Source organism: Dromiciops gliroides, chromosome 4 (genome assembly GCF_019393635.1).
Source record: "Dromiciops gliroides isolate mDroGli1 chromosome 4, mDroGli1.pri, whole genome shotgun sequence".
Taxonomy (NCBI): domain Eukaryota; kingdom Metazoa; phylum Chordata; class Mammalia; order Microbiotheria; family Microbiotheriidae; genus Dromiciops; species Dromiciops gliroides.
In genome coordinates this window covers 307665734-307683922 of record NC_057864.1, presented here as the reverse complement: position 1 = coordinate 307683922, position 18189 = coordinate 307665734, and the positions used below count along the sequence as shown (strand labels likewise).

At 39.3% G+C, this 18189-nt stretch overlaps 1 protein-coding gene across 2 annotated transcripts in view; it reads right to left on the bottom strand.

Moving 5' to 3' along the window:
• Positions 1-18189, bottom strand: part of MRAP2 (melanocortin 2 receptor accessory protein 2) — a 56905-nt gene that overhangs the window by 10278 nt on the left and 28438 nt on the right. For both annotated transcript variants that reach the window (XM_044005360.1, XM_044005359.1), the window contains exons 2-3: positions 16812-16945; positions 333-432 (exon numbers count right to left, since the gene is read on the bottom strand). In XM_044005360.1, coding sequence (XP_043861295.1) covers positions 333-432; positions 16812-16938 — 227 coding nt within the window. In that variant the 5' untranslated portion in view covers positions 16939-16945. The remainder of the gene's footprint in view (positions 1-332; positions 433-16811; positions 16946-18189) is intronic.

The following is an 18189-nucleotide window of genomic DNA, read 5'->3' as shown; positions in this document are numbered from 1 at the left end:
CCAATTTTGAACTCAGAAAGATAAATCTTCCTGACTCCAGACCCAGCAACCTATCCACTATTCCACCTAGATGCCCATTAAAGACTTTAGATAACAGGAAAAAGAAATTGAACAAGAGTTTGATAAGAAAAAATAATTTCATAAATAAGCATTTATTATGTACCAGGCACTGTGTTAAGTGCTAGAGATACAAATATAACAAAAGAGGGCATTATTGAAGAATTTTGAAAAAAGGACCACATAGAGAACTCCTTATGTGGAAACTCCCTCCAATGATGCAGATTGCAACCTGTGGCATATGATTTATTCCATGTGGTAATATTCAGACTTACTCTTGGTGTGGTGCTCCTGTTTTGGTCAGCAAGGTCAGTACAAAAAACATGAAAATCACGAAGACAGCAAGACCAACCCAAAATCCAATGACAATGGAATCTGCAAGACAATTAATAAATCAACATTTCACCTCAGCTTTTTAATGCAGGAACAAACATCATTAAAGGTAACAGAAAAAGCAAAGGAACATCTTAATTCTAGTCCTGCCTTAGCTACTTAGACTGTGTGCCTCGGGATAAGTATCTCAACCTCTCTGAGTTTTGGTTTCCTGATCTGTGAAACGAAGATTAAAAAAATCCTAATGCCTTCCTCACAAGGGTTATTGTGAAAACACAAGGAGATAACATTAGCGAAATGTTATACAAATATAATAAGCTAAGTTGTTAAAGGTGCTTTGATTGACCAATCCAAGTATTGTCTGGCTATACCCAAACCCATGGAAAGTGAAAATTTTAATGAATTTTTTTTTAAATTACCCAAACTCTTCACCTTGACACAGGTCATTTCCCTGGAAGTAAATGTGTTGTTTGTGTGAGGTGGCTACATATGAGGCCATTAAATTCTCAGTAACCACCAGTAAATGTCTTTGGCTTTAGCCTTTAATGATTATTTCTATGATATACCAGTAGCATGGCATACTTGTCTAATAAGGAATCAATAACTATTTCATTTCCAGCCACATCCCTGACTTACTATGATATTCTTAGAGGTCACGTCCTCCTGGAGCCCACGTTATAATTATATTTACCACTTCACCCAAATGACAGCCTTGGGGACAACAGAATCACAGAATTTGACAGGTAGAAGAGATCTCGGGTGCCACCTAGTCCAACTCATATGCATTGGGTTGGCCTAGATCAGGGCTTCTTAAACTTTTTCCACTTGCAATCCCTTTTCTCCCAGGAAATTTTTACATGACCCTGGGTATATAGGTATATAAAATAGGTATACAGGGGGTGGCTAGGTGGCACAGTGGATAAGCACCAGCCCTGGATTCAGGAGTACCTGAGTTCAAATCCGGCCTCAGACACTTGACAATTACTAGCTGTGTGACCCTGGGCAAGTCACTTAACCCCCATTGCCCCGCCAAAAAACAAAAAAATAAATTAAAAAATAAAATAGGTATACATAAACCTTTTCCTGTTGCCAAATTTTTCATGACTCCCACATTCAGTTATGTGAACCCATATGGGGACGTGACCCACAGTTTAAAAAGCCAGCACCTAGATTACACAATAATAGCTAGCATTTATATAGAGCATTAAGATATGCAAAATGCTTTGCAAATATCTCATTTTATCTTCAAAACAACCCTGGGAGATAGGGACTATTATTATCCCCAAATTACAGAGGAGAAAAATGAAATTAAATGACGTGTTCAGGGTCACACAACTAAGGTCTAAGACCATATTTGAACTTGGGTATTACTGACTCCAGGTCCACCATGATATCCACTGTGCTATCTAGCTGCCTCTACTATAGCCTGGTAACATACCCAGCAATGGTCATCCAACCTCTAGGGGCAGTTAGGTGATGCAGTGGATAGAGCACTGTCCCTGGAGTCAGGAAGGCCTGAGTTCAAATCTCACCTCAGACACTTGCTAGCTGTGTGACCCTGGGCAAGTCACTTAACATCCAGTCATTCTGATCTATATCTTGCCCCTGGACCCAGATGGCTCTGGAGAAAAGTGTGAGAGGTTGGTGACCTTGCACAGCCCTCCCTCACTTAAATCCAATTCACTGCAAGTCATGACATCACTCCAATGTCATAGGCCTCTTGGAGAACAAAAAGTCTCCTTCCAGTAGAGGCTGAGAGGAAGGTGATGTCCTTAAACCTTTGAAAATGGAAGGATGAGGGGCAGCTAGGTGACGCAATGGATAAAGCACCAGCCTTGGATTCAGGAGGACCTGAATTAAAGTTTGGCTTCAGACACTTGACACTTACTATCTGTGTGACCCTGGGCAAGTCACTTAACCCTCATTGCCCCACCCCACCCCCCGCAAAAAAAAAAGAAATGGAAGGATGAAAAAAATCAAGAGTGTCTAAGGAAGTTCTGGGGAACTGTCTTTCTCTTCATTCTAAGCTCAACTCACTCTCTGGATTGTTGCACCTCCTTGCCTACAGCCTTGACCCTTCTCCCTCGACAGGTACCTTCCTACCCCTCTTTCCTTGCTCCTCTTTAGGTTTTCTTTTCCTTTATTAGAATGTAATCTCAAGAAGTAGAGGTTTTCATGCATTTGTATCCCCAGAACTTAACACAGTGCCTGGCACACGATGCTTTAAAATTGCTCACTCGCTCCATCTATCAATCTAGCTACCTATCTATGTCTGTCTGTCCATCCATCCATCCTTCTGTCCATCCATCACCCATCCATCCATCCATCTATTTATTTAGCATCTCCCCCCACAACTGCTAGACTTAGTATCCTTTGCCTAGTGGAGCCCAGACACACCTGTTCTCCACTTTGGACAGCTATATGAATATGAAGAGAATCTCTTTTGTTAATCTCGAATACCCAGCTGATAGTTCCAGCAATTAGAGAAATAATCTTTCTCTGTCCCTCTGGTGAATATATATCACAATATAAAATCTCTTACTTCTCTCCTCTTTATACTTAACCAAGCATCAGGCTTCCATCCACCTGCATTTAACCCCAAAGGGCTTACATACACATCAATACAGTAAGGAAGAGCCTCTAAACTTCTATGTTTTGAAGAAAACAGTTTCTGTAAAGTAAGTGGCAGAACAAAAAGCAAACAAATAGGCCTCTACAGGAAAGGAAAAAGCAAAAGGCGAGAGAGGAGGAAAGGAATAAGAATTCTTTATTATTTCCCATTTATCCTCTATATCAGGGCAGCTAGGTGGTACCGTGGATAGAGCACCAGCCCTAGATTTAGGAGGAACTGGGTTCAAATCTGGCCTCAGACACTTGACACTTACTAGCTCTATGACCCAGGGCAAGTCACTTAACCCTCATTGCCCCGCCAAAATCAAACAAAAAATTATCCTCTATATCATTTGTTTTGTACATATATTTGTTTGCATGTTGTCTCCCCCATTATATTGTAAGCTCCAATCAGTGTTCATATGGTATCATCTCAAGGGTGTTCTAATTGATCAACAAGTATTAATTCCCTGCTACATACTGAGCACCCCTAAGATCAGGAGGTACAGAGCCGAAAGAATGAAGCACTCCAGAAGCCCATATTGTATGAGAGGAAACAAAATGTAAAGGCATATGAACTATATTCAAAATACATAATAATAATAGTAATACCTAGTATTTATGTAGCATTTTTAGGTTTACAATGTACTTTAGTAATATTATTCCATGTTATCTTCATAATAACCCTAGGAGGTAGGTGCTATTATTATCTTCATTTTATAGATGAGGAAACTGAGATCAATTGACTTTCCCAAGGTCACATATCTAGATGGAGGTTAATTGATTTACTCTAGTTTAGCCTGGCTGTGACTGCTGCTCATGCCACAGCCTCTTGGAGCCACAGGTGAGAGGCGAGGGTACCAGAAGGTCTCAAAATGAAGAACTAACAATAATTGATATGCCCAGGGCCACAGATTTGCACTCAAGGTAATTTCAGGGAGAGGCATTGGCAGTTGCAAGGATCAAGACAGACCTCTTGGAGGAAATAGAACTTGAACTGTGCTTTGAAAGAAGCTAGGGATTCCAAGAGGTGGCAGTGAGGAAGAAAGGGATTTCAGCAGGCATGGGGGGTGGGGCAGCCCATGCAAAGCCATGGAGCTGGGAGATGGAATATAATATCTGACAAGCAGTAGGCTAACTGGACTAGACCATAGACTGTGTGAAGGGATGTAATTTATAATAAGACCAAATTATAAAGGACTTTAAGTACAATGTAGAGAAGAATGTGTTGGGCAATAAAATGTAAGGAGACTGGAAAGGTAGGAGGGAGCTAGATTAGAAAGAGCTTACATCAATAAGTAAAGATGTTAAAATAGAGGAAGGCATCGATTAACTAGGTTGTTGAAGTGACAGGATGCTCTGTTTCACCGAAATTTTCCATTAACTGAGAGCTGCTCTCAAAATCTTTTTTGTTTGTTTGTTTCAACCTCTGTTACTCAACAAAATGCATTAGTTTGCTTTGCTACCATATTGACAAAGTCCTTCCTCAGTGACTACTGTGGTAAAAATTATTTGTGGTATAGGCAGCTTTTGAAGGACCTCTCCTTTTGGGGGAGAAAGGACTGAATGCTCCCTGAAGGGAGGTTGGAGGGCACTTCCAGAAAGCTAGTTCTCTCTCCGTGTGGGGGCTGCTGTCCTGGTGGCGTGCAAGCAACCTTAGACTGGCGGGCTGTTCAGCTGTTTGGTGAGTTTAATTACAGAAAACCCTAAATTCCTTTGAACTAGCTAAATTAGAAATGATCTGGGTTTTGAATAGATTAAGTTCAGAGTTAAGAATATCTCTCTGGGGGAAGCTAGGTGGCACAGTGGATTAAAGCACTGGCCCTGGATTCAGGAGGACCTGAGTTCAAATCCAGTCTCAGACACTTGACACTTACTAGCTGTGTGACCCTGGGCAAGTCACTTAACCCTCATTGCCCCACTTAAAAAAAAAAAAAGAATATCTATCTGTATTTCTATTTTCCTATTTCCTTATCTTTGATTTTTTATTAGTTTTACCTTTGTTGTTTAATTAATTCCCAAGTAATAAAATCTGATCCTTTTGTGAACTAAAGCTTAGAGGCTCCTTTCTTGTTGGCCTGGGAGAAATATTTAAAAAGGGCAGTTCAGAGGGGAGGGTTAAACCTGAAAGGTCCCTCATATTTCTGGGACCCCAATATTAAGGCGAGTCACCCAAATAATGCTCCGTATATCAAATTTTGGCCCTCACACTACAATGCTTTAAACCATGGTTATGTAAATCCGCTCTCCTTGGAAGTATAGGACTGACCCTCAGAAGTTCTGGTTTGGTTGGTTAGTTTGAATGAATCCCTTACATCAGTTTGTCTTGATGTCTCTTAATCTCTTTCTCCAAAGTCTAATGTAGAAAAAAGATCCGGTGAATATATGGAGTTCCAGTTAGTTGGTTTCTAAACATGCCAGGTTTTATTGCTCCTAAAACTGTGTGTACAAGTGCCTGAAAGGATGCTGTAGCAAACAGATTTAATGTGGAAGAGGGATTGCATTTGCTCTGTTCTGCCAGATAGGGCAGAGGAAGGACCAAGAAGCAGAAATTACAGAGTTCAGTGCAATATAAGGAAGAATTTCTTTAAATGGGAGCAGTCACTCTGCTATAGCCAATTAGTAGCCAAGTCCTATCAGTTCTGCCTCCATAATATATCTTCCATCTGGCCTTTTCTCTTCCTCTCTATGACCATCACCCTTCAGGGCCTCACAATTTGGGGGGGGGGGGCATCTTTTTTTAACAGCTTCATTTCCTTTGCTCCCTAGAGGACCATCCCTTGTAGCAAAGACTTTATAAAAGATCATTGTTGTGTTGTTGTTGTTATTGTTTTTAAGCAAAACTAACCAACACATCGACTGAGTTTGATGGTACATTCATTCTTCTACATCCATAGTCTCACAGCTCTGGAAAAAAAAGATGAGAGGTTTATTTCCTTATCTCTTCTTCAGTCAGTTGCTGTTGTTGAGTCATTTCAGTCATATGCAGCTCTCTGTGACCCCATTTGGGGTTTTCTTGGCAAAGATACTGGAGTAGTTGGCCACTTTTTTCTCCAGCTCATTTTACATATGAGGAACTGAAACAAACAGGATTAAGTGCCCAAGGGCACACAGCTAGTAACTATCTAAGGCTGGATTTGAACTCAGTTCCTCTTGACTCCAGGGCCAGTGTTCTATCCACTGCACCATGTAGCTGCCCTCTGCAGTCAAGCCTAATCTTAATAATTATACCGAATTTTGTTTCATTTTCTTTTGTTTCCATTTTTCCATTGTGTTGTTTTCATTTTCGATTTACATTGTTGTAGTCATTATGTATATTGTTTTCTTGGTTCTGCTTACACTTTATATGAGTTGATATAAATGTTCCCATGCTTTTCTGTCTTCTTCATATTCAAAATTTCCTAGAGCACAGCAATATTTCATTACATTAAAAACCACAATTTGTTCATTCATTTCCTAATAGGCATCTCCTTTGTTTCCAAGTAATTACTACTACAAAAAAAATGACACCATGAACATTTGGGCATATATAGAACATTTTTTTCTGTTTGTGACCTCCTTGGAACATATGCCTAATAGTGGGACAGGTAGGTGAAAGAATATGGAAATTGTTGTCATTTTCTTAGCAAAATTCCAAAATGCTATCCAGAATGATAGGACTGGGGAAGCTAGGTGGCGCAGTGGATAAAGCACCAGCCCTGGATTCAGGAGGACCTGAGTTCAAATATGTCCTGAGACATTTGACACTTACTAGGTGTGTGACCCTGGGCAAGTCACTTAACCCCAATTGCCTCACCAAAAAAAACCCAAAAAACAAACAAACAAAAAAAACCCCAGAATGGTAGGAACAATTCACAGTTTCACTAACAGCATTCTTAGTGTGCTTAGCTTTCCATTAACACCTCCAAATTTGTCTATTCTCATCTTGTCTTGTTATTTCTCTTTTGTGGGGTATGATATGAAGATTCGGAGTTGTTTTGATTTTGATTTATCTTTAGTGATTTGGAACAATCATATGGTTGTTAATTAATTGTGTAATTAATAATAGATTATATAGTAATTAATAATCATTCTTTTTTGAGAATTATTTGTTCATACACTTTGACTACTTAACCACTGGGGAATAACTCTTCATTTTTAATATTTGCTTTATTTTTCTATATATCTTGGATATCAGAAAAGTAAGATGACATAGTGAATAGAGCCTTGGGACCTTGGAAATAGTAAGATTTAGGTTTATATTCTGAGAGCAACCTTTTAAGATTGCAAGATTCGGAGTAGGTGCCAATCTGCACTGACAGAGGGATACTCTGACCAGGATCTCGCCATATCAATAAAATCACAAATCTACACCCTATCTCTACCAGACCCTTATGAGAGGGATATAATGCTAAGAAGAATATGATGAAAAGAACTCTATTCTGAGAGAAAACTGAATGCTAGTCTTAACTCTGACACTGGGTACCTTGGTTATCTGGGGCCAATCATTTCATTTCTTTAACCCTCACTACCTCAACCACAAAATAATGGGGAGTTGAATTAAATGATCTTTAAAATTAAGAAGCTACGGGGGTGGCTAGGTGGCACAGTGGATAAAACATTCAGGAGTATCTGAGTTCAAATCCGGCATCAGACACTTGACACTTACTAGCTGTGTGACCCTGGGCAAGTCACTTAACCCCCATTGCCCCGCAAAAAAAAAAAAAAAAAATTAAGAAGCTACATGTCTCAGTGGAAAGAGCACTTGGCCTGGAGTCAGGAAGACTCATAGACACTTACTATCTGTGTGACCCTGGTCAAGTCAATTAACCCCACTGGCTTCAGTTCCCTCATTTGTAAAATGAGCTGGAGAAGAGAGTGACAAGCCACTCCAGTATTTTTGCCAACAAAACCCCAAATGGAGTCACAAAGAGTCAGATATGACTATAAAATTACTGAACAACAAAATTCAATCCTCAGATTCTATGACATATAGGATGAAGTGTAGCAGGGCAGATGGAAATAAGGTTTTCCTAGAGAAGAAAAATGAGCAGTCATTAAAAGGAACAGAGATTGCAGAAAAATGTCACATAGATAAATGATACGGCTCAGCATACAGTGCTCTGTACCCAGTGGGTGTTCAGTAAATATTGTTGATTAACCAGATCATGAAGAACATTCTGAAATGATACATCAGGACTAGACTTAAGTCCATAGTACATCACTTAATGCTCCAGCACAATTTCGTAATTGACGAGATGCTTTCTTTATATCTGTTTTTATCAGAGCTCTTTCCCTTAGCCATACTAAGGGATGGACCATACCCCTGCTGATACATGGTTGCCATAACATTATTTTGCTGGAGGAGAGGAGGGGAGTGGTGGACTATGGTCTGCATCTAGTGGCCTAGAGTGGTAAGCACAAGTGTTTCCTGGACAGGTGACCCTAGTTCTTGTTCTTATGGTCTGCATCTAGTGGCCTAGAGTGGTAAGCACAAGTGTTTCCTGGGCAGGTGACCCTAGTTCTTGTTCTTACCCAATGCACAAGTGTTGTGTCTAAGGTTCCTAATCGTGACCTTAGAGTGATGGGAAATCTTAGAATAATCACCCTACTAGGAATGAAGAACGAGTATTCCTAACTTTCCATTTAATATAAACCCCCTAAAGCAATAGAAGACAGACCCATATGGACCTGAGTGATCATAATATTGCCTCTAGGCTTAAAATCAACTAATTATTGCAATAGGATGTTACATAGAGATATACTAGAAGCTCTCTGGGGAATCTCAGGATGTGAGATTCAATGTTATGCAATAGCATTATTATCTTATTATTGAGCTCTGTGTGGATTAGCAGTCAATTTCAATTTCTATATTTGCCATATTTATTTAATATAACAGAGGTGATGTGGCATAGAGGATAAAAATCTAATCTCACAGTCAGGAAGATTTGATTCAAGTCCTACTTTTGATATACCAGCCTTGTGACCTTGAACAAGTCACTTAACCTCTTGGTACCCCATGAAATTCTCTTAAGTCTGCAAGTTGCAGAGAAGCTGCTAATATGCATTGATAGAAGGTGTTAGTTAATCAGGCATTTCCTATACAAATGAAAACACAGGTCCAGCCTCTCCTACCACCAAAACAACCAATTTGTCTTTACCTGCACAGTAACTAAATCCTTACATTCTCTTTCTTGACTTCATCCTCCATGTCCATCAAAAAAAAAAATAGAATGAAAAAATAAAAAAAATCTGTGGCTTCAAAATGAAGCACAGGCATAGAAACAAGAAGAAGCAACTAGTAATTCCTCTCTACAGAATGTGAAAACCCCAGAGACATTAGAGATCGTTTAGTCAAACCCCTTCATTTTAGAGATAAAGAAACTAAGGCCTAGCCAAGGTCAAATAGTAAGTCAGTGGCAGACCTTGAGATAGAAACCAAGTCTCCTGACTCCTAGTTAAACAAGCTGTTTGCTACACTGTGTCTGGCACATAGTTGGTGCTTAAAAATGCTTGATGATTGACTGACCATACAGCCTCACGTGAAAGCATTGTACAATGTCCTGGACCATGGGACTCAAGTGAAGCAAGAAAGGTCAAGGATCACAAGGGAATTGGACTAAAGAATCCCTAAGGCTTTTCCCAACTCTAACAATTTATATTCTTTGATTCTAAGGAGGCAAATCAGTTGCTCACAATATTCTTGATCTGATATCTAAACCAGTTTACCTCCTAATCAGCTTTAAAAATGAAATATATAAACATGATTATATAATATAACTAGGGAGGATGGGGGGGGGAATGGTCCTGGAGAATTCCAGGAATGGCTCCTAATAAAATCATTTTCCTTTACTCTAACCTTCAGCTGAAAGGAATGAAAAGAGACATAAATGAAAAAATGATAGCTCCATAGTTTCAAGTGCCCAATCCATCTGGATTTTCTCTCTTTACTACTTATTCATTTCTACTCTACTGGATTTCAGTGTTCTATAAGATTCCCCTTCTTCTTCTCATAAGCCCCAGACCAGACACAGAATCTAATTATAAGCTTTAACTTTGGTTTTTACATTTTTATTTTTTATTTTTTCAAAGCAGGGGAAAGGATCATAAGACCAACACTGTTCCTGGACCAGGTTATAGATTTGAGTGACTAAGAAAATGGTGGTTGGCATCCAAAGAAATGGGGAAGTTTGGAAGCAGGGGCAGGTTTGGGTGTTAAAATGGTGGGTTCAGTTTGGGACATGTGAGTTTGAGGTGCTATCTGAAGATTCAGGTATACATTTCTAGCAGACAATTGGGTAAAATGTATAAGCATTGGGGCGGCTAGGTGGCGCAGTGGATAAAGCACCAGCCTTGGATTCAGGAGGACCTGAGTTCAAATCCAGCCTCAGACACTTGACACTTACTAGCTGTGTGACCCTGGGCAAGTCACTTAACCCCCATTTCCCCATAAAAAAATGCATAAGCATTTAGATTGGATGTCGAATGACCTATAAAGAAAATGGAGATGAGAACCAAACCTTAAAATCTTTTTTTTTTTATCCTTCCCTCTCTCCATTATCTACATCCAATCAATTCTCAAGGCCAGTCAGATCTACCTTAATAATATCTCTTGTATCTGTTCCCTTCTCTCTAATCACACTACCAAAACCCTAGTTCAAACATTGTGCACAGTGACAGCATTATTGTTCTATGAGCTACTCTCAGCAATACAATGATCCAAGACAATCCCAAAGGACTAATGATAAAGCATGCTATCCACCTCCAGAGAAAGAACTGATATTGAATGAACAGACTGAGGCATGTTATTCTGCATTTTCTTTTTTTTTACATTGAGTCTTTTTATATAAAATGACTAGTATGGTAATGTTTTACATAATTGCAGATGTATACCTATGCCCAATTGCTTACCACCTCAGGGAGGAGGAGGGGAGGGAGGGAAGGAATGAGAGAGGGAAAGAATTTGGAACTCAAAACTTTAAATAAATAAATAAACAAAACAAAACAAAAACCCTGGTTCTATTAGTCATCTCTCATCTAGACTTTTGGAATAGTCTCCTAGCTCTCCCTGTTCTGAGATTCTTCCCTCTCCAATTCACCCTTCACATAGCTGCCAAAACTGATATTCTTGTGCATAGATCAGACTATACCAGCCCCTTACTCAAAAGCCTTTAATGGTTCCCCATTGCCTAGAAGATAAAATGCAAACCCCTTAGCCCTCCATGGTCTACTTCCAGATTGCTTTTATATAGTTATTTTGCATTCCTTCCCTTGACAATACTGTATATTTTAACTAAACTTTAATTCTCTGATCTCATTCTCTGCCTATTGAAACCCTGCCTTCAAAATCTGGCTTAGGTGCTACCTCCTCCATGAAGCCTTCTATGATGCTCATGGCTCCCTCCCAACACATACACATACTCTTACTGAAAGTGACCTTTTCCCTCTAAATTTCTTAGAACATTTAATCTATATCTCTCCTTTGCCTCCTTACATTTTAACTTGTATCATACTTTTGTGCCTGTGTTCATGCTTTATACCTCCATTAGCCTTGAAGCTCTTTAAGAGCAGAGACCATCTGTTTTTCATCCCTCGTTTATTTCTTTGAGGTGAGATTTCATCTGGACCTGTGATTTCATTAGTGTAGGGAGTTCCCATTGAGGAAACTCCTTTCACCAGTCCAGATAAGCAATTCCTCTGCAGCTTATGGTCCTAGACAGTTGCCCGGAGACTCTTAGAGGTTAAGTGACTTTCCCTGGGCCACACAGCCAATATGTGTTCAGAGCCAAGACAAACTCTCAGGGCTTCCCATTCTGATACAACGAGGTACATCCTAACAATGTACCTCCTAATCACTACAGCCACGCTACCTCTCTCCTAGAAATCAATAATCAATCAATCGATAAACATTTTCTAAGCATCCACTGTGTGTCAGACACAGTGTTAAGCACTGGGGATACAAAAAGAATCTAAAGACAGTCCTTGCCCTCAAGGAGCTCACAGTCTGATCGGGGAGACAACACACAAACCAGTATATACAAAAAAGCTATATACAGAATGAATAGGAAAGAAGGAAGGCACTGGAACTAAGAGAGGTTGGGAAAGGCTTCCAATAGAAGACGGGATTTTGCTGTTGTTATTTGTCCTTCCTTCCTGAAAAAGACCAGTGTTCTGGCCAGAAACTTTGAGATGGGACTTTACTTGGGACTTAAAAGAAGCCAGGGTAGAATCTAGTAATCAGTAGGAGGAATCTAGGAAGGAGAGTTATCCAGGTCTGGGGAACAGGCAGAGAAAGTTCCTGGAGCTGAAAGGTGGAGAATTTTGTTTGTGAAACAACCAGAAGGGCATTGTCTGCCTCAATTTCCTCATCTGTAAAATGAGGCTATTAATAGGACCTACCTCCCAGGTGTATTGTTTTTTTGTTTTGTTTTGTTTTGTTTTTGCAGGCAATGGGGGTTAAGTGACTTGCCCAGGGTCACACAGCTAGTAAGTATCAAGTATCTGAGGCCGGATTTGAACTCAGGTACTCCTGAATCCAGGGCCAGTGCTTTAACCACTGCACCATCTAGTTGCCCCCCTCCCAGGTATATTGTGAAGATAGAATGAGATCACATTTTTAAAGTTCTTTGCAAACCTTAAAGCACTATATAAATACTAGCTATTATAATTATTAAAACTAAATGCTGAAGCATTTAAGGTGGTATGACATAGTAAATGGAGTGCTGGACCTATAATCAGAAAGACCTGGGTTCAAATCCTATCTGGGATACTTGATAACTGTGTGACTTTGGTCAAATCACTTTACTCTCTTGGCCTCAGTTCTTCCTCTGTAAAGTGACTTCTAAGGTCCCTCCTAACTAAATCTATGATCTTATGAAACATAAGCACCAATGCTTGGCCAAAGAAGTACAATGAGATATGCATTCCCAAACATAATTAATGCATTGACTTGTTTCACTGGACTATACATCCCTGTCACAAGGGAGGTCACCCTGGGAGGTGGGGGTTTGGGGAACATAGGTAAGTCAGTAGTCATAGGCCAAAAGAAAAGATTCAAATTGTAATGCACAGGAATAAACAAAGAAATACAGAATAAAAACCAGTTTTGTAATTATCCTGATAAATTATATGTAACACATACACACAGATAGGCAAATGTACATATATACATATGCAATATATGTATATGTATATACACACATATGTATGTATACACATACATATGCACATATATGGTATCCCAAAAATCTGAGTGCAGTCTTCAAACACAAACCACTCATAACAGAAATTCAGTTTCTTATAAATCTTTCTTATTCTTTTTATTTTATTTTATTTTATTTTAATTTTTATTATTTTCTTCTTTTTTTCTTATTCTTTTTTTTAATATGTAGAAATGTTTGTTTATTGACCATTGTTAAGTTGACAATTAAAACAATGTTCAAAATAGTTTGTGCATATGAGACCCTTATTTCTGCTTTTATCCTCTCTGGGGTACACATACTTAGCCGTGGGATCTCTGGGTCAAACAGCATGGACATAAATTCTATTGTTACCCATTTTGTTGGAAATTTTTTTATAACAATTCCGTGAGTAACATGTACTGGTCTCAACAAGCAGGTGTCCCCATCTAGAGGTCACCTATGAAAAATATACCTTGGAAGGAATAAAGACTTCAGTTTCCTGATTTAAGCCATCTACAAAAGGGCAATTTCTCAATCAAAAAAAAAAAAAACACAAACAAAAACCCAACTGACATATATATCTCTATTTCTATACATATGTATATGCGTGGTGTTGTTCGCTTGTTTTCCAAGAGGACTGATAACATCATGATGATTGATGTCTTAACTCATGCATGGGTTGGATTTAAATGAGGCAAAGTTGTGCAAAGTCATCAGCCTCACTCTCTCTTCTGCAGTCATGGAAGCCCAGTGGCAAGACAAAAGGATGACTGGTGATGTCCCAGAATGCAGTGGATGACTTTGGCATCTTAGATGTCCTACCAAGCTCTAAACACTTCCCAGCACTTACTTCAGCCACATTCATGGACATTGAAATAAATTGTTCTCATCTATCCATTCTGCCAAAAGTCTTCATGTGCTTGGGGTAGACATCCCCCCTAACTCGCCAACAGGTTTGAGGCCTGTAGGCTACTCTCAGCCCATCTGTTGAGACAGTTACTGGGTGTTGCCGCTGCAAATGCTATAGCTTCTTGGAGCCACAGGTGAGAGTTGGGTAACAGGTAGACACCAAAGGTGGATAAGCAGCCCTAAAAAGGGCTCAGCAAGCCCACTTACCAGAGTCCTCCCTGAACACTATTTGTGCATACACACATAAATACACACAGATATGTACATATGTATATGTATATACATATAGATATACATATACACATATGTGTGTATGTGTATGTATGTATGTATGTATACACACACTGTCAAAAACAGCAGGTTCAGGTTTTACCCTTGTATCCTTTCTTAGTCAAATGGAGAATTCTGAATTCTTCATTTTAGAGTTAGTGAGGTATGCATCAGAGATGCAAGCAACCTTTGAGGTTACCTAGTATAATTGCCTTATTATATAATGAGAAAAATGAGGCCCATTTTCTGAAGTCACTATTATTCACAGCTTTGGTTAGAGTTCTGATGCCTTTCTTTTAAAGTTTTTTTTTAATTGTCATTTCATTAGGATAATTATTATTTGCCCAAGGTAATGAGTGGTGAAGTAAGGATTTCAATGCAAGCCTCACTTCTGATATCCCACACTGCCTTATTTTACCAATGGCACCACTAGCTTTAGGGACAGATGCTTTGTTACTGAAGAAATAGTTTCCACTCAAGAAATTCAAATCAGAAATCTGCCCCCTACATAGGCACAACCCAAGGATTAGTTGTTAAATAGCCCCACTGGATCAAGAAGACAACATTTCAGAATTCCTGAAGGAAAATATTTCCATCTTCCCATCTGCCCCTTGCATCTCTTTCAGATTTCCCAGGGTATGCCATTATCCACATCTCCAGGGGTTGTGGGAGCCGAGTATGATAGTGCCTATCTCCCCCACAGGGTTGCTCTTGGAGAAGGACTTTGTAAACCTTACAACACAGTATGAATGTGAATTCCAGCTGCAGCCAGCTGCAAGCATCACGTCAAACATCTGAATGGTTCTCATTGAAGAAACCAGGGAGGGCACAGGATGGTGATTATTTCTGCAGCCTAGTGAAGAAATCTCTAGCTTAGGGCTCTTCCTCTGCTGCTGCAATTGTGCTTAATGAAACAAGGATGATGTTTCCTCTTGGCAGCCAGGGTTCATTTAGGACCAGACTGTGGAGTGGTTGTGTTTTCATTGGATGGCATTTTCATGCTATGTGCTGGATCATTAATTGCACCAATATCTCCCCTAACAATTCATGGCTGCAGCACAGAAAAATAAATCTCAGCCAGCCATTCTAATCACTCTCTTATACACACACACACACACACACACACACACACACACACACACACTCCCAGTCTCTTCTCTCTGCAAGCAGAGCCAGACACCTGGGTTGAGTAGGTGCACAAAGTCATGCATTATACACAAGAAGCAAATCCCTTCAAACCATGGGCCCAGAGTCAGTTTCTGTATGGATTTTGCTGCCTAACCTTCACACAGCTGTGGGCTGGCTATCAGCTGACAAAGAGATCTGAATCAGGCGGGCTGCCAAATATAAGGTTTTGCTCTTGGCGTTAGGTTTGACAAGAAGCACATAAAAGGCTCTACTTTCACTCTGTCCCATGGGGATGCCTTCCTTTGATGCTCCAGAATTTCAATACAGTGGAAAGAGCCAGTCAGAAGGCTTTGGTTCATATCCCATCTCTGACACTATCTCTGTGACCTTAGGGCTGATGATCCCTGATGCCCTTCCAGCTTTCAATCTACAATCCTATTATATTTTAGGGGATATCATTTCAACAGGTTCTACACGCATAGTGGCAATGCTGGACCTGGGTTCTCATCCTCCCATATCCAATGTTTAATAGCTATGTGGCCATGGAAAAGTCACTCAACCTGTCTGAACTTCAGTTTCCTCATCTGTAAAATAGGTATTGAAAAAAATCTTTGCACTGCCAACAGATCTCACAGGGCTGTTGTGAAGAAAGTGTTTTGCAAACTTTAAAGCACCATGGAAATGTGAATTGTCATTAACAAGTTCCCCTTTAAGGGATCACTCAACCAACAAGTATTTATTGTGTTTCTAGTGTTCTAGACTCTGAAGATGCAAAGACAAAAAAATAATCCCTATCCCAAGAAGCCTATTCTCTACAGGATGCTTACAAAAATCTTGGGCTGGCTTGACACTTCCATTGCTCAGAGTAGAATAGGGTTGCCATGTTGTTCCAGAACACAATGTTTTGTGTTTCATTGCAAAGATATTTTTAAAGGACCAAATTACATGTCTGGGGATTTTATTTCTTAGTCAGATTTTTTAAAAATTTGTTTAGGGGTTGCGTGGATGGAGATGAAGGAAAGAGAAACCACATTATATGAGAGAATTCATTATGAAGCTATTTCATTTAAAGAATCGATCATGCATTTAACTTTAAGCAATAACAAAGCCAATTAAATACATGTTTATGATTACTTACACTTTAATAGATTTCCATGTACTAGTAAAATTCAATCAAAAATGGAGAGAAAAGACACATCCCCCAAATTAGAAATTTTAAAGCAGTCATAATAAATAGGAAAGAACATAAGCTACTTCACAGAGTGGAGAAGTGGAAGAAAAGGCATGGGAAATGCACTCATGAAATAGCACATTTATAATATAGAGCCCCCAAGCAAGACTTACATTTATGGGCTTTCAGGCCTTCAAATGAAACTGGTCCAATTTCATAATATTCATATTCCCAAGTATAATCAGAACTGGATGAAGATGGCTGGGATGTTCTGTTGGAAATTAACCTCTGTGCAGACATCACTAACCTGTGCAAATGAATAAATAAGAATACAGAATCTATTGTCATCGACAATAGCAAAGCTATCCCAATAAACTCTATTTCTTACTTAATTCAAAAAGGTCATCCTTCTTGAATCGCTGATGAGGTAATTCAATGATGCTATGCTAGGTCCTCTACACAGGGAGTTACACAATGTCCCTGCTCTCTGAGAGCCAAAAAACAAAACAAACAAAAAAAAAACCTCTTCAACAAACCAAAATTTCAAGAGCATATAGAGAAAAGAACAATAATTAAAACCAATAAGATTAACTGTATTTATAAATGGATAGTAAAGTATGAATAATATAAATAAGGCAAGCATATTTATATTTTACATAAGACAAACAAAATATATTTTGTAGGGAGGGTGGGATAGATATTTGTTGGGAATTAAAGGTCAAGGATTTCAAAGAAAATAATGGAAAAAATGTAAGCATAAAAGTGGTCTAGTATTACCAAATGTCAAATTTGATTATAAAGCAATGGTTAGGGGCAAAGCCAAGATGGTAGAGGAAAAACATTAAACACACAGAGTTCCTGATACAATTACCCCCAAAAAACAGCAATAAAAGAACCCCTGGAACAGAAAAATCCACAAAAAGATGGGCTGAGATTATTTTCCAGCCAAAGACAGATTAAAGGGGGCTGTGCTGGACTATAAGTAGAGTCCAGCCCCATGAGCATGCCAACACAGACCCCAGGCATGCTGTACCAGAGGAACTTACCCCCAAGCCTCTGAATCAGCTGCAGCACCAGGGTCTTCTGGAACTAAGGTTACAGTTGGGTAAGAGGGCTGAATGGCTGGTTGGGGTTGGGGGGGGGGTGGAATACAAGGGTGTCTGTGGGAGGCCTGGGTGGGGGAGGGACACAAGCTCATAGAAGCTAAGAACCACTACAGCATATCTAGAACAATTTGAGGAACTTGTAAGGTTGTACCCTGCAAGAAGAATTCATAATCAAGCAATTTATGAACAGTTAAGTCAGAGTAGTTGGTTTTCAGAGTAATCAAAGTATAGCTTTATTACTTATGTCCAAAAAGGAGAGGGCACTTAAGCACAAAGAGAAGTCCACAAAAAGGAGATGTTTCTCATCAAATTGCACAAGGCAAAACATTTTTATACTTTTGAAAGAAAAAAAAATCAAACAGAGATGTTAGACCAGATTAATAAGGGTGTACAGAGTTGGGTGGTAAATGAGTGAATAAAAATAGGCAAAAATAATGGAGATCTG